The sequence below is a fragment of the Populus trichocarpa genome, chromosome 1 (assembly GCF_000002775.5).
Source record: "Populus trichocarpa isolate Nisqually-1 chromosome 1, P.trichocarpa_v4.1, whole genome shotgun sequence".
NCBI lineage: Eukaryota > Viridiplantae > Streptophyta > Magnoliopsida > Malpighiales > Salicaceae > Populus > Populus trichocarpa.
In genome coordinates this window covers 44,376,517-44,402,808 of record NC_037285.2, presented here as the reverse complement: position 1 = coordinate 44,402,808, position 26,292 = coordinate 44,376,517, and the positions used below count along the sequence as shown (strand labels likewise).

Here is a 26,292-nt window from a genome sequence, read left to right as displayed (position 1 = left end):
ATTGCGTGGGGGGCGTCCGCGCCTTTCAGACGGCATGTGTGATGCCATTCGATATATGTAACTGGGCTTCCACCGTCTCTCTAGATGTGCCGCTGTATCCTTTTCTATCTGGAGTGGCGTGTGACAGATTATGGTGGTCGAACTCCGATGGTCATTTGATTTCCCTCCTTCTTTTCTCTCTCCTGGTATGTAATGTACATCATTGTCCTATTTGTTTTTTACTTTTTAATTTTAGTCTGCATTCTATTAATTTGTTCTTTCATTCCGTTTTCATTTATAGAAATTTTTATTCTTTTCAATTTAGTCCTTCAATTGCAATTTCTCATATGTTTGGTTTTTCATTTTGGTTATAATTTTTTAAAATTTCTAATTTTGTCATTAGCACTTTTATTGAAGTTTTTTTTTCAATTTCATCATTCAATCAACTTTTTTATTATTGATTTTTTTCAATTTCATCATTCATTCACTAGCACTGTTTTACAATTCAATTAAACCCTCAAATTAATTTTTTTGTCCCTTTAATTAATTTTTTTTCTCAGACTCGTTGTTTTTATCATTTTGTGTAATTTGTTTTTTCCTAGTTTGACATTTAATTTGTTGGAAACTCAACTTTGTACGATCTTATTATTCTGCATTAGTTTTTTTTAATACTAGTTTTGTGATTATTTTCAAGTTTTTTCTATGAATTTATTCTGATATAATGGTCTAAGTCATGATTTTTGCATTTTTGAATTTTTTTTAAATTGTTCTATTTCTATTTCATTTTTAAGGTATTATTCTAATTCATTTATAATTTTTTTTAGACAAATGAAGTTTATTTTTTAAAAATAAAAATATTAATTTTAAATTATATTGCTAATACATTCATGATATTTCTTATGGTGTGGATTTATTGAATTAGTTTCATTTATGTTTATTTTTGAGTTATGAATTTTTAGGGTATAGACTTATATTTTATTTATTTAAATAAATATATTTAATAAATATAATTAGATGCATATCTCATTTTATATTATAAAATATCTTAAATATACTTATATAAACTTTTTAATTTATATTTTTAATTTTTTTATATAAAAAATATACCAATATATTTAATCCTCAACAAAATACAGGTTAAAAGGCTAGATAAAGCCCATGTTCCGTAGATATACAAAGAAGTGATGGGTTTTTGTCTAGATGAATAACGGTAGCTTTGTTTTTGTTTTTAATTATTTTATATCCCTCCATGTCATGCAAATAAGAAGGAGATAGAATAATTTTAGTTATGATTTAAAAATAATAAAGTTTAAAAATATATATATATTTGATTAAATTTATTATGAGATGACTTTTTGCATGAAAAGTAAATAAAAAATAAATTTTTATAAATAAAAATTAAATTATTTTAGTTTTTTTAAAAATCTATCTAGGGTTTAGTATAAAATATAAAAAGCTATTTAACTAATAATTTTTATTTTTTTTAATTATTATAAAAAAAACAGAAACTATCTTAATACGAAAAATCTTTTAATCAGTAAGTGGCAAAATTTTTATAACACTGTGTACCAATCCATGTCTTTAGCTGGGCTAGTTGAATTCAACTGATTGGACTAGGTTTTGACTGATTTGATTGCTTTAACTATTGTATGTCAAGTACAGCGAAATATGACATTTTTTTTTATTTTTTTATTTAAAAATATATTAAAATAATTAATATCAATGTATCAAAATAATAATAAAATTATTAATTTATTATATTTTTAAATGAAATATCCTTTTAAAACATATTTAAAAACAAAATTTATTGTATTTCTAAACATTCACTTAATATATGTTTGATATTGTTGTTCAACATGCTTTTCAAAAATAATTTTAACTTAAAAATATATTCAAATATTATTTTTTCAACTATAATTTATTTTTAATATTATCCTATTAAAATTATATTAAATCCATATTTTACCAAAACAAATATATTTTAAAAAAGCATTCACCTCACTGGTTATGTTTTATCTAAAATGACGTCATTAACTTACAAGTTAACTTAATATATCTATGACTCGGGTCTTGTCGGTCCGATAACTATGATGTTGTGTGGCAATAGCAATTCAGGCGAAAGCATATTATAGTTAGTAGAAAAAAAAAAAAAAGTCAATTTAAAGAATGTCAGCTGTAACTGTCGTTTATTACACAAGACGCCACAGACCATGTTCTTTTCACGTGGGGTTGTCATGTCGCCCATGGACCAAAGATTCTCCATTTCTTGTGTACAAGTAATTTGTCTTGGTTACTGATTTTTCAGAAAAGTATTTTTAGTTTAAAAAAATATTAAAAAAAAATATTTTTTTATTTTTAACACTCATCCATTAAAATAATAATAAAATATTAATTCCCTTTTTTGTCTTTTAAAATGGGTTTTCTTTTGCCTTTTGGTTGTCAGTTTGTCTTTCTCTTCCTCATCAGTATGGACACCCATTTTAGTAAAAGCGCCAAATTTTTTCTTCAACTGGTGGTTGTTCTCAATATGGAAGACACCCAACGAGCCTGCACTGTAGAAAAAAGTTCAGATTTTTTTGGATGCTTCATGAGAAATTTTGGTTCTTGATTCTTCTTAGTTCTTAAGCATGCTTGATTAGTAGAAAGGAAATTGCAGGGAAAGAAAGTTCTGTAGCAAAAGTAGGCTATATAGTGACTAATGGTATGTATATTCAGATACTTCTTTTTAGCTAGCTTTCATGGTGGAAAAAGAAAAAAAATGGGAAATGCAAAGTGATGATGTGCTTTTTAGAACTGATGCATGTAGAGGAGTTTTACTTTGGAAAGTTGTGGTTTTGAAGCCCAAGAAGCAAAAGAAAGGAGTGAAGGACAGTAGAAGGTAGAAGCATGCCAACAGTTTGGTTCTCTTTGAAGAGATCTCTACATTGCAAATCAGAGCCATCAGAAGTTCACGACCCAAAATCGACAAAGCATATGAGTACAATCTTGACGAGAAAAGCAGGAAGGTCTGGGTGTTCAAGGTCCATAGCAAATCTCAAAGATGTCATACATGGAAGCAAAAGGCACATGGAGAAGCCACCAAGTTGTAGTCCAAGATCCATTGGAAGCAGTGACTTTCTTAACCCATTAACCCATGAAGTTATTTTAAGTAACTCAAGGTGTGAGCTCAAAATCACAGGTTTTGGCGGGTTCCAAGAAGGGGTTGGTAGTGGTGTTATTAGTCATGGTAACAGCCATAATGGTGCTAGTGGTGGTAGTAACGGCGCTGTTGGTTCAACTTTTGTTGGTACTTTAAGGCAAGGAACCCCAGGACCTGGAGGACATCCTACAATGCACTATTTCAACCCTTCAATTAGGAACACAGCTACTCCTCCAAGAAAGTCTCATTTTCTTTTATCAGACAGAGAAGCGCCTGGATTTGGAGGTTCTGGTATATTTGGTGCTGGTGGACATTCAAGCAGTAGGGTCTCTCTTGAGACAAAGTTTAATGGTTCTTCTACACTCACTTGCCATAAATGTGGAGAGCAGTTTAACAAATGGGAAGCTGCTGAAAATCATCATCTCTCCAAGCATGCTGGTAAGAAACTCCAAATTGAAATTATTTGTTAATCTATACATCTTCCATATAACTTCTCAATCCCTTTTTGTGTGTATTTTTTAGTATAAAAAAAATCTTTGAGGTTTGCTTTTGTCCCTTCATTGTTCTCATATCCTCACAGTAGCAGCCACACATTTTATTCTGACCTCAGATTTGAGTGAGAACCTTCTCCCTTTCTACTTTTGAGATCATTGACTGCTCTAGATAGTGGTCAAGGTTTTTTCAAGACAAGATTACGCTGCAGGCTTTGCGGCAATTGAATTGAGTTTTCCATTTACCTTGCTGTTAATTCGAACCAGATTCTTAACCGGCATCAAATTGTTCTTTATAGTTCAAAATCTAAATTTTATAATTTATTAGATGCTCCGCAACAAGCCATTTCTTTTATCCTGCTAGATCCTCTTCTGAAACCTCCAAATTTTAGTGAAGCTGAAGAGAGGCGTAGTAATTGGTTGGTTTTGATCACTTTTAGCTTTATATACTTGTACACGAAACAATTTAAACTGGTATTTCATTTTGATGCTGGTCTCTCCAACTCCAAGTCAATTAATTTTAAGTGGTTTGCTGTTCTTGAGATTTCAGAGCAGCTTTCCTTATCAGCAGCTCATTATATTTCTCCTTTTGACAGTCACCGAACTTGTGGAAGGTGACTCATCACGAAAAATTGTTGAAATCATATGCCGAACGAGCTGGTTAAAGAGTGAAAACCATTGTGGTCGAATTGAAAGAGTGCTGAAGGTTCACAGCATGCAAAAAACTCTAGCACGATTTGAAGAATATAGAGAGATGGTGAAAATTAAGGCCAGCAAGCTCCCAAAGAAGCACCCTCGGTGCATAGCTGATGGGAATGAGCTTTTGAGGTTTTATGGCACGACTGTTGCATGTTCTCTTGGCGTAAATGGTTCCTCAAGTCTATGTGTATCTGAGAAATGCTGTGTTTGTCGAATTATTCGAAATGGGTTTTCAGTCAAGAAGGAGCTTAAAGGTGGAGTAGGTGTGTTCACAACTTCAACCAGTGGACGAGCTTTTGAGTGTATTGAAATATTTGAAGATGATCCATGTATAAGGAAAGCTTTGATAGTATGCAGAGTGATTGCTGGCAGGGTCCATAGGCCTTTGGAGAATATACAAGAAATATCTAGCCAAACGGGATTTGATTCTTTGGCAGGGAAGGTTGGTCTCTATTCAAATATTGAGGAGCTTTATCTGCTCAATCCTAAAGCTCTGCTTCCTTGCTTTGTGGTAATCTGCAAATCCTGAAGAAAAGAAAAAGGAAAATGCTTCCATTACATTATGAAGATATGTGAATCCCTTTTACACTTTTGTTTAGAGGAGTTTTTCTTGAATTTTATGTCTGAAGAATTATGATTCTTCTTTCAAGGTTACTGTCCCTTGTCAGTATATCAAATTTTGTGTTTCTTAGTTTAGTTGTATCTGCCCCTCAACACATTTGCATATCTCATGCTACTGTATTTCTTCTTCTTCATTTAGGTTTTTGTGTTCTAATGAAAAAATGAATGAAAATGTTTATGCTACCTTGTCCATGATTGGAGTTTTAACATTTAACAAAGTTTTTATTCTAGTTACTTGCTGGTTAGTAGGTAGTGACAGATTCAAGATTTGGGACACATTTATTAAGAAATAAAGTAGTATAAATGAGGACCCAAGTTACTTTGAAAACACATCTTAACACTGAACTGTATGGGTGAATTTAAGATCGAACACTTTCAAGTAATACAGGAATTTAGGAAAAAATTCTGTCTGATAATTCAATAATGAACATTTGAATTCTGTATTGTAACATCAGGTAGCCCCAAATGAAAACGTTACACATAATTTATGAGCTTGCCGTAAATTTGAAATGTACTTGAAGTTGCAGACTTTTCCTTGATTTATATGCTAGCGCATTAATATTTGAAAACTTCAAAGTCTTGCACACATGCATCAAAATCTCTAGACAAAATAAATCCAGTTGTTTATGTTGTTTTATTAAGCGATGCCTCACTTGAAAACAAAGTAAAAGAATAATCAAATAAATCATGCTCAGACTCCATTTTATATATTCACAGGGAGGATCACGGACCCATCTTTCCTCAGCAGAAATTAGTGAGCTTATGGATAGAAAATGTGATGTGAAGATGTGCATTCTTACAAGAATGATAAATTTTGTTGTCCACTAGCATTACTCGGTACAAAAACTGCATGTGGTCCTTGTTGGAGGGCTGTGCTTGAAACAAAGGCTGGGGCAAAACCAGCAGACAAAAATCTAGAATGATTACTGTACAGTTAGATTTATTTTGTCTCTTATATTCACATCCCAATTTGAATTTGTGCTGTAAATTCTTTGATCAGGTTACTCTTTTCTTCTGGAGTTTCTCGTAGATCCTCATGGTGAAAAAGCAGCTAATGTTCAAGGTGAGGTTAGGGCCCCATTTCTCTCTTATTTTAAAAATGGTAACTTTCCAGTTGCATTTATAAGGTATACTCATTTCATTTCCTTGCTGCAACATTTGTTAAGCTATAAATGCTGGCACATGCACCTCATAAATGTACCCCAACCGATGCCGCACTTCTTTGAAATTATGATTCCAGAAAAATGAATGGAATTCAGTTTTCAGTCTTAAATATTTGCGGGGGGGGGGGGGGGTAGTTTGAGATCAGATGAACACAAATTAAAGATATTTAATGCAGTTGATGTGGCCCCTGTGATTTGGACTCCTCGTTTGGTGGGATTCCACCTGCTGAGCTATGTTCAGATTAGGGGTTGCTACTGCGTCGATATCGGCCTGGTGATTTGATTATAGCAGATTTTTTTTATTATTCTTATATTCAAATCTAATAGCTGTACTAACATCGGGCATTTTACCATGCCGATATTCTAAACTCACCCTCAGATTAGGTCATTCTCTTGTAGAAAACAATGGCAGTATCGGCAAAATACCAATGGCAATCAAACCATTTTATTTGAATCAAGTGGCTTTTTTTCATCATTCATTCAAACCAGTGGTTTCACTTGTAGACTCATCCAGAAATAATAATGGGTATGGTAGCACTGTTACAAATAACAACAAAGAATCAAAATGAAAAGACAGCCCAGAATAAGTTGAAAGAAGGATTCTGATGGAATAATAGAAGTGTCACTCTGAACAGATTCCTGCTGTGTTCATATCTGTATATATTTTTTTGTCCCTATCATCTTCTGCTTCCTGCTGTTAAGTGTTTAAATGGCCATGTCCTAGCATGTGCACACTTGGTTGACAAGGATGCATGTCCTTCCCCTAAAAAATCATACGAGGCTTTAATGGTCCAGACATTGGACCAAAACAACTCTGCAACCTCATTGAGCTTTTCATGGATCAATGTGGCTATAATGGATAGGATACAACTGAAATATGGTCCCACACTCCTGCTGATTAATGCATAGTAACAAGATCGATGTAGCAAACAGCAAGGCAATGAAATTGAAAGCTGTTATGTTGAGAAAGTTGGTTATAAACGGATCTGTATCCCTTTGATTTAATCCATGTTGCCATTATCTTTCATGACGTTGGCTGTTTGCTATTTCCTATGATATTCTCGTAATTCTTGCAAAATCTTATAGTTGTTGAACTGCATTAAATCAGTGTATGCTCATTGTTGCGGTACCGTCCGGAATAAATGTTCATTTAGCTGCTTTATAACATGCATTTTATTACCATTCAATTGCGGAGCATCTCTAGTTTGATTACAAACTAGAGTTTTGTTCTGCCAGCTGATATGGTGTTAAGGTGCCCGCAATCTGTGCCTTTAGATCAGTTTATGTAGGGCTTCTTTCGGCAATCGGATTCACGTCCTGTCAGCATTTATAATAGCAATGAATTTTCAGAATTAGCAATGTAGGGCTTTGGAAAACAACATGTACCTAACGACCAATAGTTGTGGTCATTCTTCATTTATTTCTGTTTGACACTTCTGCCTGTCTCGATGAACTGTTACAAAGCCAGTCTTAAGCTATGAGAAATAAAGGGGTTGCGTTAAAATTACACAAACTACAATACTATAGTCATAGGCTACGAATATCAACACTTAATTTCCAGTGAGAATTATACCAGAGATTAGTCTTGTGGAGATGGTAAATGTGATCAGCAATATCAATGACATTTGCTTTTAACCTGCGGTAGAAAGCCTTGATCCAGGCAACAGGTGATAGTTTCACTTATAATATCTTTAATGCTATGCTTGTACTTAAACCCCATGTCTCTGAGCTTCTTTGAAGAAATCTCTGGAGAAATTGAACCTTGTTTTTCCGCTAACCTGAAGATGTAAAGAAAATGTTTCAAGTAGCAAAAGTCCTATATGAATTGTTATCCAACTTTACACATCCTAAGAAAAAACTTACCTCTGGATGTTTGAGCATGGATACTCTTCTACTAGATGATTAATCAATTGAGACAATACACAACTGTGGGCACTGCATATGTATCGACCTTCTGCTCTAGTCTGCTCCATTAGAAATATATGTGCATCACATATATCGTCAATGTGAACCAATGCAATTGAACCCATTCTAGCATTAACAGCTGATAGTATTGAAAAGAACTTGGTGTCACCTGTAGAAGTAGCAAAAATTATAAGTTACTAGATGTTCTTTATATATGCACAACTCATTCATGTAAATCATTGAATGATTATTTGGCCTGAAATACTATGAAGATCCGAGTGTTGAAATTGTCATGGAATTGGTGAAGTCATTGATAAGAAGTTCGGAAATGAATATTTGAATTGCTGAATGATGTATGTAGACTAAGTTTATTTACTGTATGCATCAAGTAAGATTGGCTACGACCTTGCATGGTAGAATTGAATTCCCAGGTATCAATAAGTGAATTTTGCTAGCAAATTACCTGTTATTGGAGATAGGAGTACTCGAATGCTTGATGGGACACTTGAAGTTAGGAACGCACCAGCAACAGTAGTAGTTATTACTGAAATGAGATCGATACCATTATCCTTTGCATATTTGAATGCTGCTTCCTCCGTTAGACGCTTGGAGAGTACATAAATCTGTGAAAGCCAAAATATCTTTCAATCTAGGAAAGTGAATTAACTTTTTTCTTGATGTTGTTTAGAATTAAAAGTAGAAGCTTTACCCATCCAGGTGGTTTTGTATTCCAGACATGATCAATGGGAGTCTGGCAAGTTTCATCAACTACTTGTCTCCATTTACCAGCTCCGTCTTTAGCAGTAAGAGTACTAATGGAGGATGTGAAGACAACTCTTTTCACAGTATTGGATTTGGAGCAAGATGTGAGAAGGTTCAGCGTTCCTTCAATCGCAGGGTCGATAATATTACGCTGAACATAATTTTCTTCAAGTTTGCGAAGAATGAAGAAACAAAGAGTAAGCCTACCCTTTCATGTACGTAATCACACTGATTAAAGAACTTTATATTCTTCAGTTCCAGTTAAAAGAGGTGCTTGAGGGCATTACCATTGTCTTCATTTCCAGCAACGTAGAATTCCATTGAAGCTGCTACATGAAATACACCATCACAGCCCCTGACTGCCTCATCAAAGCTGCCTTCTTCTCGCAGGTCAGCTTTGAATAATCTCAACCGGTCAGCTCCCCTCCACGATGATAAAAGATCCAACGACTTAGCTGAAAATTTAGGTGCCATTTTTTTTTCCCAATTAGATGCCGGTAAAATAGCATAATAAACATGTTCGTGAACTTGAATCGATGAATTCAGGGTGCACGAAATCTGATTTTATTTTCTCTTAATTATGCAATGTACATTATGTGGGAGACACTCATAAAAGGTGAGCATGACCTCAGCTAATTTTATTTTAATTTTTTTTAAAAAAACTGAAAGGTGGCGTTTTTACTTTGCACCACCACATATTATATGGTAATTTTTTTATTTATTTAAAAATATTCAATAAATTTGATTTATTAAAGATTGAGTTTTATGATTTATTGTGGTTTGCTTTTCATATGGTTATCAATTTTTATGATCCATGTGGGTTTAGCAGGTTAAACTGGTTATCTCGTTTTTTTTAATTTCATTATTTTTTTATTAAGAATTAATTTTCATGACTTATTTTAATTTACTTTCTATTAAGTTATCTCAGTTTCATGACCTAGATTATGAGTTTTGTGGGTTAACCTAAGTTGACTCAAATTATTTTATTGTGTTTTTTTTAGATTTATATTTCTTTCAATTTTATTCTTCAATAATAGATTGATTGAGAATTGTGTTTTATAATTTGTTTTATATAAGGTTATTTAAGTTTCATGATTTGAGTCACAAGTTTGACAGAGTAACCTGAGTTGTCTTTTTGGTTTGCTTACTATGAGGTTATCTTGGTCTCAGGTCCTAGATTATGGGTTTGGTGGGAAACCGAGTTGATTCAGGTTTTTTTTCTTTTTTTTTTAATTGATTTTTTGTTTTAATCTCATTCTTCAACATTGGATTGATTATGAATTGAGTTTTATGATTTGTTTCAATTTATTTTATTAGATTATCCTAGTCTCATGACTTAAGTTGTGGATTTAACAAGTCAACATTGATTGACTTAGATTATTTTGTCTTTTTTTTATTAATTTTTTTTAATTTCACCATTGAGTTTTATAATTTGTTTTGATTTTCTTTCTATGGGATTATCATGATCCATGTTGTGAATTTGACAGGTTAATTTGGGTCAAGCTAATGTGTTGTCATCTCAATATTTTTTTTAAACATGTTGTCTTGAAGTTTTTTACTAATCAAACAATATTTTTATTAGTTGTCTGAACTGTTTTTAGACTTGATAAGTCAATCCTATCATATTAGGTCAAACCTCATATAATTTAATTTTTTTCAACTAGAAAAATATTAGGAACGCATGAATATTTTTTTATGTTAAGAAAATTTGACCTACTTGAGACCAAGCTTTTTTCTTTAAATATAATCTCTATTTTTCTAATAACTTTTCAATTTGGATCCAGATTTGTCCAACTCGGGTTCAATGAAAGTCTCACAATGGAAGAGAAGGAAAAAGGAAAAGAAAGAAATAGCTGGCCAACATGATTAGCGTATTGTGACGTGCCCATGACATGAGTTGTGAATATTGCAGTTGCAGAAGAAATAGCTGCACATTCAAAGGAAGAGTCATTACTGCACAGAGATAGGTAGCTAGTAATGACTAATGATCATCTGTCTGCATGGTAAATCATTGTTGCCTCCTTTCTATTCATTGTTATTAGACCTTAGATTTGCCAGATGAGCCTAAATTAACTCCAAAACAACGTTGTTTTATTTATTTTTTAAATGAAATTTGTTATTTTGAATAAAAGATGTTTTTCAAAAATCCTAAAATTAATATAAAAAACCATTAAAATTAACATGATCGAGTATCACCTAAATTTGAATAAAAGATTTTGAAATCTGCACGATCTACTTTACTTGTAATCAGGCCTGAATTTTGCTAAAGAAGAGGCCTTATTCCAGTTCAAAGCTGGACTGTGTTAGCTTGTAATTACATAAATTTGTGAATTTTGCAGAAATGTTCAACTTGGTATCAATTCTTTTTTAGATTGTTTTCTATGCACAATAAAGCGCAACTCACCACTGCAATTAACAAAGACTGATGAAATTTGTTTTCTTTTTCTTATACTAGCTATGTAAGTCGTATAGTTCTTAATGATGTGCATTTTCATCCTCAAGAATGAGCTCACCAGGTGTACATGGTGATGCAACCTCTTAAACAAACTAGAGCAAATTATAACTTAATACTTGTAGTTTAACAAAACTAATTAATTAATCCTTATAGTTTTATAAACTATATATCAAATGCCTATGTTTTTAAATTTTGTTTATAATTTAGTCCTTTTCTCAGTTTCCTGTTCTTTCTTTATTTCTTTAAAATAGAATAAAGAGAAGAGAATTAGGTGAAATGGGGAAATTTGACTGCTAAAAAAACAATTTTTAGAACAATAAAGTAGTTATTATCAACTCGGGGATGATCAACATCAAGCTACTAGGACTAAATAGTTAGTATTGATAAACTACAAGGACTAACTTATGATTAACTCAACAAACTATCTCACACCTTCTAGTTCTCTCTTCCCTATTCTAGTTTTCACCATTTTCATCGTTCCCTTTGAAAACTCCGATATTGAAAATCATTCATATTTCTTTTATGTTTTCAAGACCAAAGATCAAATATTAATCCATAAAAAAAGGGGAAAAATCAAATAAATGAAGATCATATACAGCATGAAAATAAAAGAAGTAAAGGAGGAGGAGTTCACGAAACAGACCGAGATCACGTAGGGTGGCATGAACCGTGTAGCCTCTTTGAAGAAGAAGCTTCACTAGCCAAGACCCTATATAGCCATTTGCACCTGTAACACAGTATGTAGGAAGAGCTCCCTCTGTATTCTTCTCAACCTCCATTTCCTTGACTCCACTCTTGGCTAGCTTCAGTATCCAAGCCAGCCTCTCTTGCTGGGCTGCTTTGATTTGGGTGTGTAATGTCTATTATAGCAATGAGACAGTAAAACAACTGTACAGTTCTTCAATTTGTATTATTTAATTAAAACAACTTTATTTATTTATCTTGGAAATCCCACCTTTTTTTATAGTAAACTATTGAATTCAAACAAAAAATAAATAATTATTTTTATTTTGTAATGGATGGGAAATGAATGTGCTGTCGGTGTGATGCAACGATTGCCAAGTATTCTTGGATTCTCTTTTACTATTCACATGCTCCTATCGTACATTTCAACTGTAAGTAGTTTAAATCGTGTTTAAATTGTGTTTTTTAAAATTAAAAATTTATTTTTAAAATAAAAATTTTATATGCATTTTCATATCATTTTAACATGTTAATATTAAAAATAATTTTTTAAAAATAAAAAATTTTATTTTAATATATTTCTAAACAAAAAGTACTTTAAACCACCATAACTGCTATCACAATATCAAACACGTTTTAGGAATGTGGTTGTGGTTGTTTTTCAAAATGTTTTTTGTTCTGAAATGCATCAAAATGATAATTTTTTATTTTTTTTAAAATTACTTTTTAGATTAGCACATCTAAACTATTTAAAATATATAAAATATTAATTTTTAATAAAAAAAATTAAATTTTTTAAAAACATGTAAAACCAGACGCTCCCATAGATTTCATTTCAGATTGGGAATGAAGCCTCCAAGTTCAAGTGGTAAGTTATCATCCTTCAATCAAAGGCTTTTATGGCTGTAGTTGACAAGTCTGGAACATCTCTTTGATTCGAAGGATCAATCATATAAACTTGTGCAAGCAATCATACTTTCAAATCCGTTGGGGATTTTGGCGGCTGTAAATTCTAGTCAATAATCAAAGGTCTTTTCCCAGGGCTGCTTTCATTTGCTAGCTCTTGTTTGAACTTTGCCGCTGAATTTTCAAAGGACAAACAGGGAGAAGGATGAGGAGAAAGAAACTTAAGGCTGTGTTTGTTTGTTGATAATTAGTTTTTTAGAAAGTCATTTTTTAAATTTTTTTTATGTTTATTTGTTATTAAAAAAGTTTGTCAACAAAAAACACTTTCCAATCAAAGAAAAATTTGGCTTGATTTCTAAAAAAATGTTTTCTTTTTATTTTGGGCGGAAAACACTTTCTGGAAGTTGTGAAAAATTTAGAAATGTCATATTATTTGCTGATTATATCAAATTTGATCCTCAAACTTTTGATTGCTATATATATTTTGTTTTGAATATTTATTTTTCAATTTCATCCCTTATAAAATTTAATTTTTATATTAATTTTGATCCTTATTTTTATAATTGTTATTTGTTTTTCCCTTATTATTTTTTAATTGAAAATTTTTATCTATCAAATTTGGTCCTCATTCTTTTGATTGTTACTTATTTTATTTGAAATAATTTATGAAATGTTAATTATTATTATTTTAATTTCTTCATCTTTTAATTTTTTAAATTTAATCTCTTTTATTTTGATTATTATTTATTTTATTTGAGATAATTTATAAAATTATATTTTTTTTCAATTTCATTCCTATTCAACTTTTTAATTTGTAACATTTGTTCCTCATTATTTTAATAAACTTAAAAAAAATAAAACATAAATAAGTTATTTTTCAACTCATTTTCCATGACATAACCAAACACTAGAAAGTGTTTTCCAACTTATTTTTCATTACACTACCAAACATCGAAAAATAATTTATTTTTCAAAAAAAACTATTTTCCAGCAAACAAACAAGATCTAGGTAATTTTATACAAGACAAGAGTCTGACTCGGCCATATATAACTTGAGCATCCAAAACTGAAATGTATCAACTCCAAAACATTCAGAAAGTTGAACAAGTAATATGAGAATTTCTCATTACTAGAAATTATGTACAACAGAAAGTAAACAAGATCTGCAAAATACTCTTGGGATAACAAGCTTCATCAGCTCCTGAAGATGCATTCCTATTCATCAGAATGAACTGTGAACATAATATGGTGTGGCCAATTGTAAATTCCGTACTCTACATTGAGTTTTAGTGAGTGGAAATTAATGTTGTTGCAGACGCTCTATATCCATGAATCGAATAAGATACAATACAGAATACTTGCAAGTTCAGGCTAGAATTGATATCCATTTCCACACAGCCAATGGTACAACAAAAGTCGGCAAAATAGAAATCAAGAAAGGAACAGGGCAAAATAATGGGACCAGTGAAGAAAAAAACAAGAGCAGAAATACATCTAGAGTTTCAGAAATTGCATCAATTGCCAAGTAATATGTTGTGTCACTATGAACTATGAAGTAGTAGTAGCAGCTACTTCGGTTTTCTTACTCTCTTCTTTCACTTTCTTCCAGCCCTCCGCATTATCAATTATTTCCCCAGTTTTTATGAGGTACCGAACTTTCTTCCCATCATCAAGAACTTTATGACCCACCCGGCTTGCAATGTTCTTTTCTTTAGAATAAAGCATCACATTTGAACTGTGAATAGGTGCTTCAATCTGGAACATCAAAGTCCATTTGTGATTAAAGAAAGCATGCAACAAGAATATTCATGTATAAAGTCTAAAATGTAAAGATAACAAGGCATTAGTTCGCAAGGCAGAAATTTCTTGAATTTTCTGCAAACCTATCCACACTAGACAAATCTGAAATGAGTCATGGCAAGCAATTACTGAAAGAATATTTGTCGAGCAGATATCTAACATGATATTCTCTGCAAGTAATACTGTCAGTTGCATGCTTCTAATGACAGAATAACTTGGGAGTAAAAATACTAGCTAGAATAAAAATGGATGAATGTATGAAACAAAAATTGGGTTGAAAATAACCTTTATAATCTGGCCAGGTTCACCCTCTTCTCTGCTCTTCACATGCTTTGTCTTCAGGTTTATTTCTTTCACTACCACAGTGCTGTTGTGCCTAAAAATCTTAGTAATCTCCCCAATTTTTCCCTTGTCATCTCCGGCAATCACTTGAATTGTATCTCCTACCTTAACATGCATTTTGTGTAAAACAGGAAGGCTGTTTTCCTTACATTCCTTCCGCTCCCATCGCTTGATCTGTAAGAGGGAAGAGCATGTATCAAAAATGGTTTCTGTACGAGAAAGAGCAAGCAACTACATCCCATGAACACAATACAGAATCCTCATGGGAAGACAGTTAACACATGAGCCTTTATGTTGCTCACAGTGAGCTCATTAGTGGAGTTACTGCTCAAAATTCACGAAGGCGACAACTAATTTGGATATAAGGCAATAAAACAGTAAAAGGCTTTTCTCTTGCTTTAGCCTCGTACAATAGAATAACCATCTATGGCAGCGCCAATGGCAGACAAATCAATGAAACACACACTGTTTACACAAGTAAACTCTGAAAAATGTATTTTATCTAATTTAGTTACACACGGTATGCATTCAAATATCTCTTTGCTGGATTTTATATTTTCTTTTCTTGTAATGCATACTTCAAATTTGCTCATTTCATTACAGTTTGTTTGAGAAAGAGGTGAATGAAGGGGAGGGGAGGTTAACGGCATCTTAATCTTGTTTGGGAAGAAAACAATTTAATAGAGGGGAAGGGGAATGGAGGTTAGTTTTTAACCTTATTTCTTTTAACAAATAAACCTTTCCAATCTTATTTATCACTTCATCCTCTACCTCCAATTAAAAGGGTATTAATGATATTTATTATTTATTAAATTTCATTCATCTATCTAAACAAAGAAAATTTATTTCTCCTCCATTCCCTTTCTTACTTGTCCAAACAAGGCAAGGCAAGACTTTTTCCATCCCCTCCCCTCCCCTCCCCTCCTATGACAATTTTTTCCCAAACAAACTGTAAGTGAAAAGAGAGTGGAATGAAAGGGGAAAGTAAGATGAGAGGACTTGTGACGCTTACCTTCACAACAATGAGACATGGCTTCTCTGGTGACTTGACCTGCATGTAAAGCAAGCAGAACGATCTATCAAGTGACTGTGGCAGGTATCATCGAAATTTGGTATATTACAGTAAATAAAACAGCAATCTACAAGTTTGATGACATGAAAGGAATACTAATTTCTAGCAGTAAGCACATCACAAAACAACATTGAAGCTATCTTATTGTATGACAAAATGAACTCGCAGAGTTAATTATACAAATACAAACAAATAAATGTAATGCATTGAACGAAGCTGTGACAGAGACCAAGTTTACAAATTTACTTGACTGCCAACCTCATTTATTCCCCAGACATGTTAAACATTGGAAATCATCACTCTAGCGAAGTAGAAATTAATTGTAAGATTGCAATCATATAAACAGGACACAGCTTATCAACAGACAAATACAAAACACAAAAAGCTAATATTCATAATCTTACCAGCACCTATTGTTAAGCTACCAAATCAAAAATTTCACTGGCCACCATCTTCTTCTATAAATATCTCACATCCTAGTGTTGCTAAAACAGGAAAAGAACATGAATTTGTGCTAATACAGTAATAGTTATATATCAACAAAGAGCCCAAACATTTCAATACCGAGAAACAAAAACAGTAATCATAACTTCAATTTTTTTCACTTTTGCCAAATTCATGTGGAAATTATCATCAACATTCCAAAATTACAAAAAAAATTGTAGTTTCAGACAAAAATCACAACAAATTGATAGGTTTTGGCTATGAAGTTCTTAACCAACTACTAAACGAGCAATTAAACTCCAGTTTAAGCAAAACCCATTTTAGTATAGCAAACAAAGAAGCAAATTCTGCGCTATAGAAAATCTCTTTAGGATTTCATACATAAAATATAAAAAACCAACAAATTATGAAATTCGAGAGCATTATATATATAGAAGATAAAAGCGTACTTGTGGAAAGGAGAGAGAAGGAAGTGATAGGCGTTGGCCAAAGAAAGAGTTGGAGGAGGAGAGTGAAAGAGTGGCCATTGAGCTTTGAAGTGCAGCCATCGCTGCCATTTCTTCTTTGCTTCTTCTTCTTCTGCTACTTCTTTGTCACACTATGGCCTTTTGAGTTTTTGATAATGAATGGATAATGAAAGAGAGTGTTTTTTGTGCAGGTGATGCCTGTCTAATAAACGACGACGTTTTAAGTTCTATATATATATATATATATATATATATATATATATTTCTGTTTTGTTTAAACTTTTAAATAAAATAAAATACAATAAAAGTCATCTATAAAACACTATAGCTATAGCTAATATAGAACAATGAAATAATGCTTATATCTTTGAACGAAAAGCTTAGTCATTGACATATATAATGGAGGTAAAATCGTTTTTTTAAGAACATTTATTAGTCATTGCAAAATTAATTGGGTATAAATTAATTATAATTTTTTATTATTATAAAAAAATGACTATTTTATCTTTAAAAAAAAATCAAGCTTTCAGTCATGAACCCTTTTTTAAAAAAATTGCACATTAAAGTTACCGTGATGCTCTTGAAAAAAAACAAAAAAAAACATGCACATAGGAGTTTCTTCATCTTTTCTATTTTTTTAAATAGTTAAATTATAGAATTAATCTTGAATTCAAAAACATCCGAGGTTGGTTTCAAAGGCGTTGTAGTCTTTTTAGTTTAGATTAGAGTTTCTTTTTTAATTTTAAATAATTAAATATTATTAAAAAAATTTGCTTACACATGCAACGCACATATTGATGAGACTGACTCGTATTTTTTTCACTCAATTTTTTTATAAAATTGTTTTTTTTTAATTTTATTATATGACATTAAATTATTGGTTCTTGATCTGTTTTTTTTAGCTTTTTTTTTTATTATGTTATTATGATAGCGTAAATAAATTTAATCTAGATTAGCTCAATTTTTTTTATTTTTTTATTGAACTTCGGTTTTTTTACTAGGTCCTTTTGAAATTCTATTTTTTTTTATCTCAATTTCATATCGCGAGTCATGGGTTAGTCAAGTAGCGGATTGACTCGAGTTTTCTTCTTCAACATTATATTTTTTTTAAAATTGTTTTTTTTCTTTGGCATTTGGTTATTAAGAGCGTGTTTGGCAGTGTGGTTGCGGGTGCTTTTCAAATAACTTTTCGTGCCGAAATGCATGCCAATGATGTTTTTTTATTTTTTAAAAATTATTTTTGACATCAGCACATCAAAACGATCCAAAAAGTACAAACCGCACTCAATTTTAGCAAAAAAAAAAATTCAAATTTTCACAAAACACAGGTAGAAACGCACTACCAAACGCAACCTAAATCTTGAGCTTTGCGATTTTTTTTGCTTTTTTTTTTTATGGTTATTTCAATTTCATATCTCAAGTCGTGTGTTAGTAAAGTTAATTTGGATTTACTCGAATTGTCTTTGCTTGGGCTTTTTTTTTGTTTTTACATTAGGAAAAATTTAACTCGGCTCGCAACGTAACACGAACTATCTATCTAGTATTGTTACTAAACTCAATCCACTAGTTCGAGATGGATTTGAAAAAAAGTTATATAGTAGTTGATTTTGTTTAATTTGACGGGTTAATTCATGACCCAATTGATCTAGTAAAATCTAGTTAGATTTTTTTCATAACAATCTCATTTTAACATTTTTAAAATTTTTTTTGAAACAATGCCGTTTTGGATTGATTATGTTAACTCAAATTAACCCACCTAACTTGTGACTTGAATCTTAGACTGAGTAATAGGTTAGGTTTAATAACTTTGTTTTAAAAGATATCCCCTTTTAAGATTTATTTTTCCCATTTTAAGTGTTATTTTTCCCAATTAAATATTTGTATGGATTCTGTGTTTTTGTACATTGTTTAAGGATAATTTACTATTGATGAGTGTGTTCTAAGTGCATTTCATAACATGGCATTGACAAATTGAAGGGAGATAGTGAAAATACAGTTGCAGAAAAAAGGTTAAAAATGTGTAATTTTCCTTCATGATTCAAAGCATTCATGTACAAAATCAGGGATATGTCATCTTACCCAAGTGAAAGAGAAAGAAAAGGACCTAGTTATGTTACAAACAAGTACAAAAAAAAAAACTATAAACAAACTGAACTGATCCTCTGCACTACGAACCCACTCAGGCAAAAAAGAAAAAAAACCAAAACAGAACTGCAACAAATCTGCTTGCCTGGCTCCTTCTGAACTGCATGTATAAACCACGAACCAAAACCAAGGACTGTCCCAAATGAACTGATTTTTTAAACAGTCATCTATACTTCACAAGTGTCAGCACTGTCAACCGACTCCTCTCTCCGGTGGCGATCAGAGACGGGAGTTCTGATTTCTTGTTGATCCATATCGAATGAAACTTCGTCTGCTGTGGCAGCAGAAAGGGATTTCTTGTGATGCTTCTTATTGTGCCTCAATTTGAGGATCCTGGAAAGAACTTGCACAATGTCTCGCATTGAAGGCCGTTTTCTTGGGGCACGGTTGACGCATTTGTATGCTAGAGCTGCCACTTCGTTAAGCTCTTGAACATCATATTTCCCATCCAGACGTGAATCCACTATTTCCTCCCACCCAACTTTTCCCTCAGTATTCATTGCTGCCTGTTCATCATATTAGAAAAAACATTTTCAAACTAAGAATAAAAAAAATGACTCGTACAGATATCCACTAGACCAACAGAAGCTATAATATAATCTCTCTTTTCAAGCAAGAACATACCACAATAATGCAGACCCGATTTTTAGAATAGCTTAGAACATCCATTTTAATTCGTTGACACTTTTCAGTTGTTCTGAAATGCACTGATGGGGGTTATACGAGGATAATTGAAAACTGTTCATGATGCAGAACATCCATTTCAATCATTGCCTTTATTGAAGTATTCTTAGTCTCCGTCACGAGGGCATAGTTTGTGCATACATCAGCAATATCCAGTGATGAATGTCAAACTAGATATATTATATGGAAAAACCATTTGAACTTTCACAAACAATTTGTTTGTTCCATTTGAAGTTAACCATCCTGTTGAGAAAGAGTTGTAGAGACTTACAAGTTCAACATATTCCATAAGACCTTGTTGAGGATTTCTGCCAGCTATAAGTTCAAAAAGCAACACTCCATAGCTGTAGACATCACTTTTTTTTGTGAAGGTTCCTGTAGATACATATTCAGGATCGAGATACCCAAAAGTTCCTCTTATATTAGCTGCATGTCTGTCAACCATCTCTTCCCTTGAAAGCCCAAAATCAGCTACCTAATTGAACCAGAATGAACAGGAGTATGAAATTAACATGAGAAACTAACACTTGTTGAAAGAAGAAAAGCTAATTTTTTCGAAAATGAAAGGAAGACATCAAATGAAAATTTACTGTAACTTCTCATGAGTCAAAGTTCTTATAATACACAATAGACATACCCTGGCTCTCATGCAGTGATCCAACAGAATGTTGGAAGATTTAATGTCCCGGTGAATTACAGGTGGAACTGCCTGCAGCATAATAAATAAAAGAAAGTAAATTTATTAAGGATAAAATAATAAAGGAGTTTGATTACTATGGAGGACATGCATGCACATGTGCACTCACATTAGTTCACATAAAAAAGGAAGTTTACCCCATCATGAAGATACTCCAAGCCCCTTGCTACTTCTAAAGCAATATGTACCCTCAAATCCCAGCTCAAATGTTTGATGTCTTCTCCTGCATGAAGAAGAAATCCATGTTATTTTTCACAATCCCCATTATAAAATCTATCAATGGTGGTTCTTGCTCATTATTAACAGACAGCTGCCAAAAAGCCACAAGCTAAAACTTTCCCAGAGAGACAATTTTCAATTTCTAGCTTTTTTCACGCAAGAGGTTTACAAGTGAGGCAAACTCTGATTCCTGTGAAAATCGAGGGCCAGTCAGAGAAACTATTTACTTGCAATCTGACACACAAGCTGCCTATCAAACTACAGTTACCAGAAAGTGTGTACGTGTGTATTCTTCCATACACAAAAGGGAAGCCAACTTACGGTATAAATGAGAAGCCAAACTGCCTTTACTCATATAGACATATATAAGCATATGCTGGCCCTTTTCTGCACAATATCCAACCAAATTCACAAGGTTTCTGTGATGCAGCCTTCCCAATAGCATAACCTGAATATATTTAAAACAAATTTGAAATGTTAAAAGCAATGAACAATATGGAATGCAAAAACAACAGTTACAACACAAGAGAATTAATTGCATGAAACAGTAACACAACGCACATTTGCGCACCAGGGACAAAACAGGAATAATTGTTCAGCAGAGCAAAGAATTTCTTAATTATGATCTGGGTACATCTTTTTTCCTAAACTGAACATAATTCATATAATTGGCTCACTGTCTTGAATTCATCAAACTCCAAAACTTCTGTCCACAATTCATGTGCAAAGCAGAGTAACTTATTTTTCACCATTTATGCATGCAGCTCTTTCCTTAATGTTCATCTTATTAACTTCTCTTTCCGCTTGTTACAAAACTTTATTGATAACTTCCTCATCTGTTGACTGGCATACCATTAGAAGTAAAACAAATGGGAAAATAAATTTAGTCGGACCTTAAACAACCAGTTAAAGACACTGATTCAGAAGCCAGATCCAGTTCTGTTCAAGACATGTTTGTGCCAGTTTTCATATCTTAAATGAGGATTAATATAAACATATGCATCAATGTATAAGACACATGCCACTTGCAACTTGTAGTTATAGTAAACAACCAAATACAAGTATGAATGTGAAATTGTTAACCAACAATACCTCCGTCTGAAATTCCTTCTCCCCCTGCTTTGAATCAGTTGCAAGAACTTTAACAGCAACAGTCTCACCAGTTGTCATTTGAGCTTTATAAACAGGACCAAATGCTCCTTGTCCAATTAGTGTTGTAAAATTATAGGTTGCCTTTTGTAGATCCCTTCAGAAATAACACCAGGAACAAAATTTTAAACACGAAACTAATGAAAGAGAAGAATTATAAACTAAGAGAGAGTAATCATCTGGTGTTAAACCCATTCTGAAATTAAAAAGCTCTAGCAGTTTTTCCTTCTAGCTTAGACACCAAAAATCAGCTATTTGCAGTAATAATTCAACTTCAAAGCAGGTCATTTTGAAGATTCTAAATTTGAAAGCACAATTATCCATTCACAATCATCAATTGTTCCATGCATCAAATGACCTTCTACATGAGCTGAAGTCAAGATACAGATAATAAACTCTAAAATCAAAATAATTACAAGCAGGCCAGTCAGTTGCAATCAGCGTCATCACCCTATCCTATGAAAAGCAAAAAGCAATTTCATTCAAAATCAACAGATAAAGTCATTACTGAAATAGATTAGTGAAAAACATACTTGTAAGAATACACAGGTATCCCAGAAACTGAACCCACGCTACTCCTCTTAAATCCTTCAAGCCACAAGGACACACCATTTCTTCCTGCTTTCAAAGGTGAATCCGGACCAATGGTCGAGTCAGACATGATAGTAGATGCATCTGCACCATTAGCCCGGATAGGGATAGTCGCTGCCCTCCTTGAACTGCTATTCCCAATCTGCGATCGCTTTCTATGGTACCTAAAACAAAACAGAGCAAGAATGGCCAAAAGCACTCCAATCACCACCCCTATCGAAATCCCGATAATCAATCCTGACGATTCCCCCTTCATTTTTGTGTTCTATTTCACTATTCGCTATTGAATCCTCCAATCCATTGATACAACTGCAACAATAGAAAATCTTGGTCAATGTCAAAGCCAAGCCACTTTGCATCTTATAACTAGAAGTCAAACAAAGCAATATACACACAATTTCAATAGATACATCGGTAGATAACAAATTCTTGAATATGACATAAATATGGCCATAAAATTCATATACTAGAAAATCATCAATATGGTCAAATTTAAAATTCTATTTAAATGGCAATAAAAGTCAATCTGCAGATTAGTATTGAACTGTCAAAACGGACAAAGTAAACAACAAATTTGCATTCAGACAGAAAAGTCTACATTGTAACACATTTGTCCTTAATTAACCTTCATTAACACAGAATCATTCACTAAAAAAGTAAAGCCGAGAAAAAAAACAAAAAAGAAGAAGAAGAAGAAGAAAAATCCACCATTCTGACTTTATAAAAGAAGTTCAAAAAAGGAACATACAAAGGTAGAATTCGAAGAAAAAGAGAAGTAAGAAACGCTAATAAGCACACATTAAATTCTGGTCTTAAATCAGATAATTGAGATGGGATTTTGGTAACGAGAATCATTAATAAGAAAAAAAACAAAAATAAAAAAAAAAACTTGAGCCATGCTTGTAAACGTAAAAAATGAACTCAGTCTAATCTGTATTGTATTACCACCAAAGACTTATTCAAAAAAGACAGCATCTTTAAGCTATTCACTATCTTTTTTTGATTACACAAACTTTCTAGTCATATATTAATCCAACTACATTAAAAACAGATACACATAACACATTTACAATCTGTTTGGTTGAAAAGAAAGAAAAACTCAAAATCCCAGATCAGAAATGCAAAAAAGACACATTCTTTTTAGAAAGCCAACAAGTTTTCCTAACATTTTTTTACTTGTTCAAAATGTTTAATACCTGTTTGTTTCTTTGGCAGAGAAAAGGAAACCATTGGAGAGTTTTTTTTTTTTTTTGTTGCGTGAAAAGAGAAAAATGAGGTTGTAATGATATTGAGAGAGAGAGAGAGAGAAGGGAATCTACATAATGCAAGGAAAAAGAGCAGCAGGCAGGCAGATACGATCTGCTTCAAGGAGAAACACAGTACAGAGAAATGTCTAAACACTATTTGATATTGTACTGCGTGTGTGAGAGAGAGCTAAAGAGTAAAGACGGAGTTTTTCTCTTTTGTTTTTATTTGGGTATTTTAATTTTAAAATACATAGCAACTGCGTGAGTTGCCGTTTTGCACTACGCCCACCTTCCTTTAGGTGTTGGGGCATGCCCCAGGAAAGTCTCCCAGAAACGCGCCTTTGGGATTCGAGTGCAGGAAAATAATGTTTTTTTTTTAATAGTTGATGTGCTTCTTCTGACCAAACTACCCTCGCAAACCTTGGATAAGATTGCATTAGGTAAATTCTCATTAGTCTTATCCTTAAGTGTATTATAGCCTGTTTTGTCTTTTCATATTTTAAATTTTTTGTATTTGGTAAGAATATTAGAAGGGATATGTGTCCTCTAGAATGAAAATATATTCGTCTTTTATGTTTTTTTTTTAATTTTTTAAGAATATTAGAAATAAATTTTAAGAGTTGCATTTCACTTTAAAAAGAATATATAAGAAGTCGATGATTTTTTAAATAAAAATTTATTTATTTTATTAAAAGTAAAGTGCCTTTAAAAAAATTCTTAAGTGAGCGTTTTAAGATTTTCCCCATATTTTTTAATGCAAAGAGTTATTAAACTTCAGGGATTGTTAGGATTTTTAGCTGAAATTAATTAAAAGGTGAAATGTAACTCTTAAAATTTATTTCTAAGGGTAGACGTTAGAAGAATCCAAGGTAGAATGATTACAAATTATTCTTTGTATTTTTAAATTTTATTCCTATCTAGTTGGAGGCTATAAAACAGAAATTATTTTGAATAAATGCTCTAGACATGAGTGGTTTGTAAAAAAAAATATTAAATTAATATTGTTTTAAATTAATATTTTTAATATATTCAATGATACTTTAGCCCTCGTTTAGAAATGCAATAACTTATATTTTTAGATGTTTTTAAAAATATATATTTTCCTTGAGAAAATATTAATATGTTTAGCAATTTTTTTAGTTTTTTTTATCATTTTAATGTGCAAATATTTAAAATAAAAAATTATATAAAAAACTTATTTTAATGCATCTTTAAACAAAAAATACTTAAAAAAAAACATATTGTACCTCAATATTAAATAAACACTTAAATATGAAAACTTAAAAAAAGAAAAAAAGTGTGGAGGTGTAGTTCAAATATAAAAATTAATTAAGGTACAATTTTAGAAATTATACTCACTCAAAATTAACAATGAAAAAAATAAAATCCAAAATTATTCTTAAAAATTATATTCATTTAAAATAATTTTTCGATTGAAAATACATCAAAATAATTTTTTTAAATTTTTTTATTTTTATCATCAATACATTAAAACCATTAAAAACACACAAAAAAACAAAAATTTAATATCTTTTCAAGTTAAAAATATTTTAAAAAAAAATTAAAAATAAAAATAAAAGTTGGTTGTGCCAAACCCAATCCTAAATGGCAGGCCACCCAAAAGTGTCCTTGGATTTTGAATCCTTACGAAAATGTCCGGTAAGGAATTTATGCTTCTAATTTTGTCGGGGTGGATTGAGTGTGTGTGTGTTGCGTCATGATTTATTAACATGAGGGTCTGGACACGTAGGCCCTGTAGGGTTCATTGATTATGACAGCTGTGTTCTCAAGACTTTGAAACGACAAGGATCAGAGGCTTTGCAATTTGAAATTAGTGTGTCATCATCCTCCCATTTGGAGATTAATATTGCTAATTGTCCAAGAAATGACAAGCACTAGAGTATTATTTGTTGACCCATGATAAACAAGTACAACTTACATGATCGATGACGATAATACCATTAATATAAAAGGAGTATCTTGTAATAATAATAATTTCACTGTAGCCTTGTGATTATTTATATTATGGTTACTGGAGGCTTACATGTTCGTTAACTTCAGGCCCCGTGGAATTAGTCGAGGTGCGCGCAAGCTGACCCGGACACCCATGTTAAACTAAAAATAATAATAATAATAATAATAATAATATAAAAATAATTATATTTGACTAATGTTTAGAATATATAAAAAAAACATAAATGTGTTTAACCGGAGAGATGAAAATGAACCTGATAACCTAAAATAAATACATATTTAGAATAATTTTAAAATAAATTTATATCTTGTCAAAACGTGAATGATAGACAACATGTTTTTATTATTTTTTTTATTTTTTTTGTTTAAAGATAATAACTAAACGGGATTTAAAAATTGATTTTGGATATTTCAACAGAAATAAAATAATAAATTGGATAAATTAGGATTGAGTTTCTTGGTATATGATACAAGAAATACCCTAAGAAAAGTTGCATAGTTGCTTGCTATTGGTAATCTACACAGAAGAACACGTAAGTTTTGGTAAGAATCTAGGGTTTACAGAGTTGCTTGCTGTTGATAATTAATATATAGTTGCTGCAAGAAGAAATTAAAGGATATGTATTTGGTAGCAAGCAACTGTCAACCCACCACACC

At 31.9% G+C, this 26,292-nt stretch overlaps 4 protein-coding genes across 26 annotated transcripts; 1 reads left to right on the top strand and 3 right to left on the bottom strand.

The window, feature by feature from the left end:
- Window positions 1-2,411: 2,411 nt before the first annotated feature.
- LOC18095881 (uncharacterized) lies at window positions 2,412-10,890 on the top strand. 20 transcript variants are annotated; one of them, XR_002979937.2, is made up of 7 exons: window positions 2,412-3,556; window positions 4,206-4,819; window positions 5,647-5,766; window positions 5,930-5,992; window positions 8,732-8,956; window positions 9,150-9,226; window positions 10,544-10,890. XR_002979937.2 is itself a non-coding variant. In XM_024593968.2 (4 exons), exons 1-3 carry the CDS (start codon window positions 2,866-2,868, stop codon window positions 5,957-5,959), a joined length of 1,266 nt encoding a protein of 421 aa, XP_024449736.1. In that variant the 5' UTR covers window positions 2,412-2,865; the 3' UTR covers window positions 5,960-5,992; window positions 10,544-10,890. The 20 variants fall into 20 exon arrangements, 9 of the variants coding, with proteins under 9 accessions (XP_024449736.1, XP_024449733.1, XP_006370599.1 ...); XR_008057288.1 differs by lacking the exon at window positions 9,150-9,226 and adding an exon at window positions 9,065-9,149; XR_002979935.2 differs by having other exon boundaries at window positions 8,732-8,974.
- LOC18095879 (putative anthocyanidin reductase) lies at window positions 6,585-12,072 on the bottom strand. 3 transcript variants are annotated; one of them, XM_006370539.3, is made up of 7 exons: window positions 11,858-12,072; window positions 9,047-9,214; window positions 8,707-8,924; window positions 8,461-8,620; window positions 7,956-8,166; window positions 7,666-7,870; window positions 6,585-7,409 (listed from the first exon to the last, which is right to left on the bottom strand). In XM_006370539.3, exons 1-6 carry the CDS (start codon window positions 11,991-11,993, stop codon window positions 7,708-7,710), a joined length of 1,056 nt encoding a protein of 351 aa, XP_006370601.3. In that variant the 5' UTR covers window positions 11,994-12,072; the 3' UTR covers window positions 6,585-7,409; window positions 7,666-7,707. The 3 variants fall into 3 exon arrangements, with proteins under 3 accessions (XP_006370601.3, XP_024449738.2, XP_024449737.2); XM_024593970.2 differs by lacking the exon at window positions 6,585-7,409 and adding an exon at window positions 7,476-7,545; XM_024593969.2 differs by lacking the exon at window positions 6,585-7,409 and having other exon boundaries at window positions 7,476-7,870; window positions 11,858-12,071.
- A 2,087-nt stretch (window positions 12,073-14,159) lies between these two features.
- On the bottom strand, window positions 14,160-17,112 carry LOC18095878 (50S ribosomal protein L24, chloroplastic). Its single transcript, XM_006370536.2, has 4 exons — window positions 16,912-17,112; window positions 15,959-15,997; window positions 14,890-15,120; window positions 14,160-14,559 (listed from the first exon to the last, which is right to left on the bottom strand). The coding sequence occupies exons 1-4, from the start codon at window positions 17,017-17,019 to the stop codon at window positions 14,353-14,355; spliced, it is 585 nt and encodes a 194-aa protein (XP_006370598.1). The 5' UTR covers window positions 17,020-17,112; the 3' UTR covers window positions 14,160-14,352.
- A 1,827-nt stretch (window positions 17,113-18,939) lies between these two features.
- Window positions 18,940-23,890, bottom strand: LOC18095877 (calcium/calmodulin-regulated receptor-like kinase 1). 2 transcript variants are annotated; one of them, XM_024587045.2, is made up of 8 exons: window positions 23,734-23,890; window positions 22,357-22,723; window positions 21,767-21,920; window positions 20,996-21,122; window positions 20,593-20,678; window positions 20,396-20,467; window positions 20,030-20,233; window positions 18,940-19,580 (listed from the first exon to the last, which is right to left on the bottom strand). In XM_024587045.2, exons 2-8 carry the CDS (start codon window positions 22,668-22,670, stop codon window positions 19,242-19,244), a joined length of 1,296 nt encoding a protein of 431 aa, XP_024442813.1. In that variant the 5' UTR covers window positions 22,671-22,723; window positions 23,734-23,890; the 3' UTR covers window positions 18,940-19,241. The 2 variants fall into 2 exon arrangements, with proteins under 2 accessions (XP_024442813.1, XP_024442780.1); XM_024587012.2 differs by having other exon boundaries at window positions 23,611-23,878.
- Between the last annotated feature and the right edge of the window lie 2,402 nt (window positions 23,891-26,292).

Coding starts and splice junctions, on each gene's coding strand:
- LOC18095878 (XM_006370536.2), bottom strand. CDS start 17,019: ATGGCAGCGATGGCTGCACTTCAAAGCTCAATGGCCACTCTTTCACTC. Junction 15,121..15,958: donor CATGTCTCATTGTTGTGAAG/GTAAGCGTCACA, acceptor TCCCTCTTACAG/ATCAAGCGATGGGAGCGGAA. Junction 14,560..14,889: donor AACCTGGCCAGATTATAAAG/GTTATTTTCAAC, acceptor TTGATGTTCCAG/ATTGAAGCACCTATTCACAG.
- LOC18095877 (XM_024587045.2), bottom strand. CDS start 22,670: ATGAAGGGGGAATCGTCAGGATTGATTATCGGGATTTCGATAGGGGTG. Junction 20,679..20,995: donor TTTGGCTTCTCATTTATACC/GTAAGTTGGCTT, acceptor TTCTTCATGCAG/GAGAAGACATCAAACATTTG. Junction 20,468..20,592: donor TGGAGTATCTTCATGATGGG/GTAAACTTCCTT, acceptor ATTATGCTGCAG/GCAGTTCCACCTGTAATTCA.
- LOC18095881 (XM_024593965.2), top strand. CDS start 2,866: ATGCCAACAGTTTGGTTCTCTTTGAAGAGATCTCTACATTGCAAATCA. Junction 3,557..4,205: donor TCATCTCTCCAAGCATGCTG/GTAAGAAACTCC, acceptor TCCTTTTGACAG/TCACCGAACTTGTGGAAGGT. Junction 4,820..5,929: donor CTCTGCTTCCTTGCTTTGTG/GTAATCTGCAAA, acceptor TTCTTTGATCAG/GTTACTCTTTTCTTCTGGAG.
- LOC18095879 (XM_006370539.3), bottom strand. CDS start 11,993: ATGGAGGTTGAGAAGAATACAGAGGGAGCTCTTCCTACATACTGTGTT. Junction 9,215..11,857: donor TGCCACCCTACGTGATCTCG/GTCTGTTTCGTG, acceptor CTAAATTTTCAG/CTAAGTCGTTGGATCTTTTA. Junction 8,621..8,706: donor ATACAAAACCACCTGGATGG/GTAAAGCTTCTA, acceptor TGGCTTTCACAG/ATTTATGTACTCTCCAAGCG.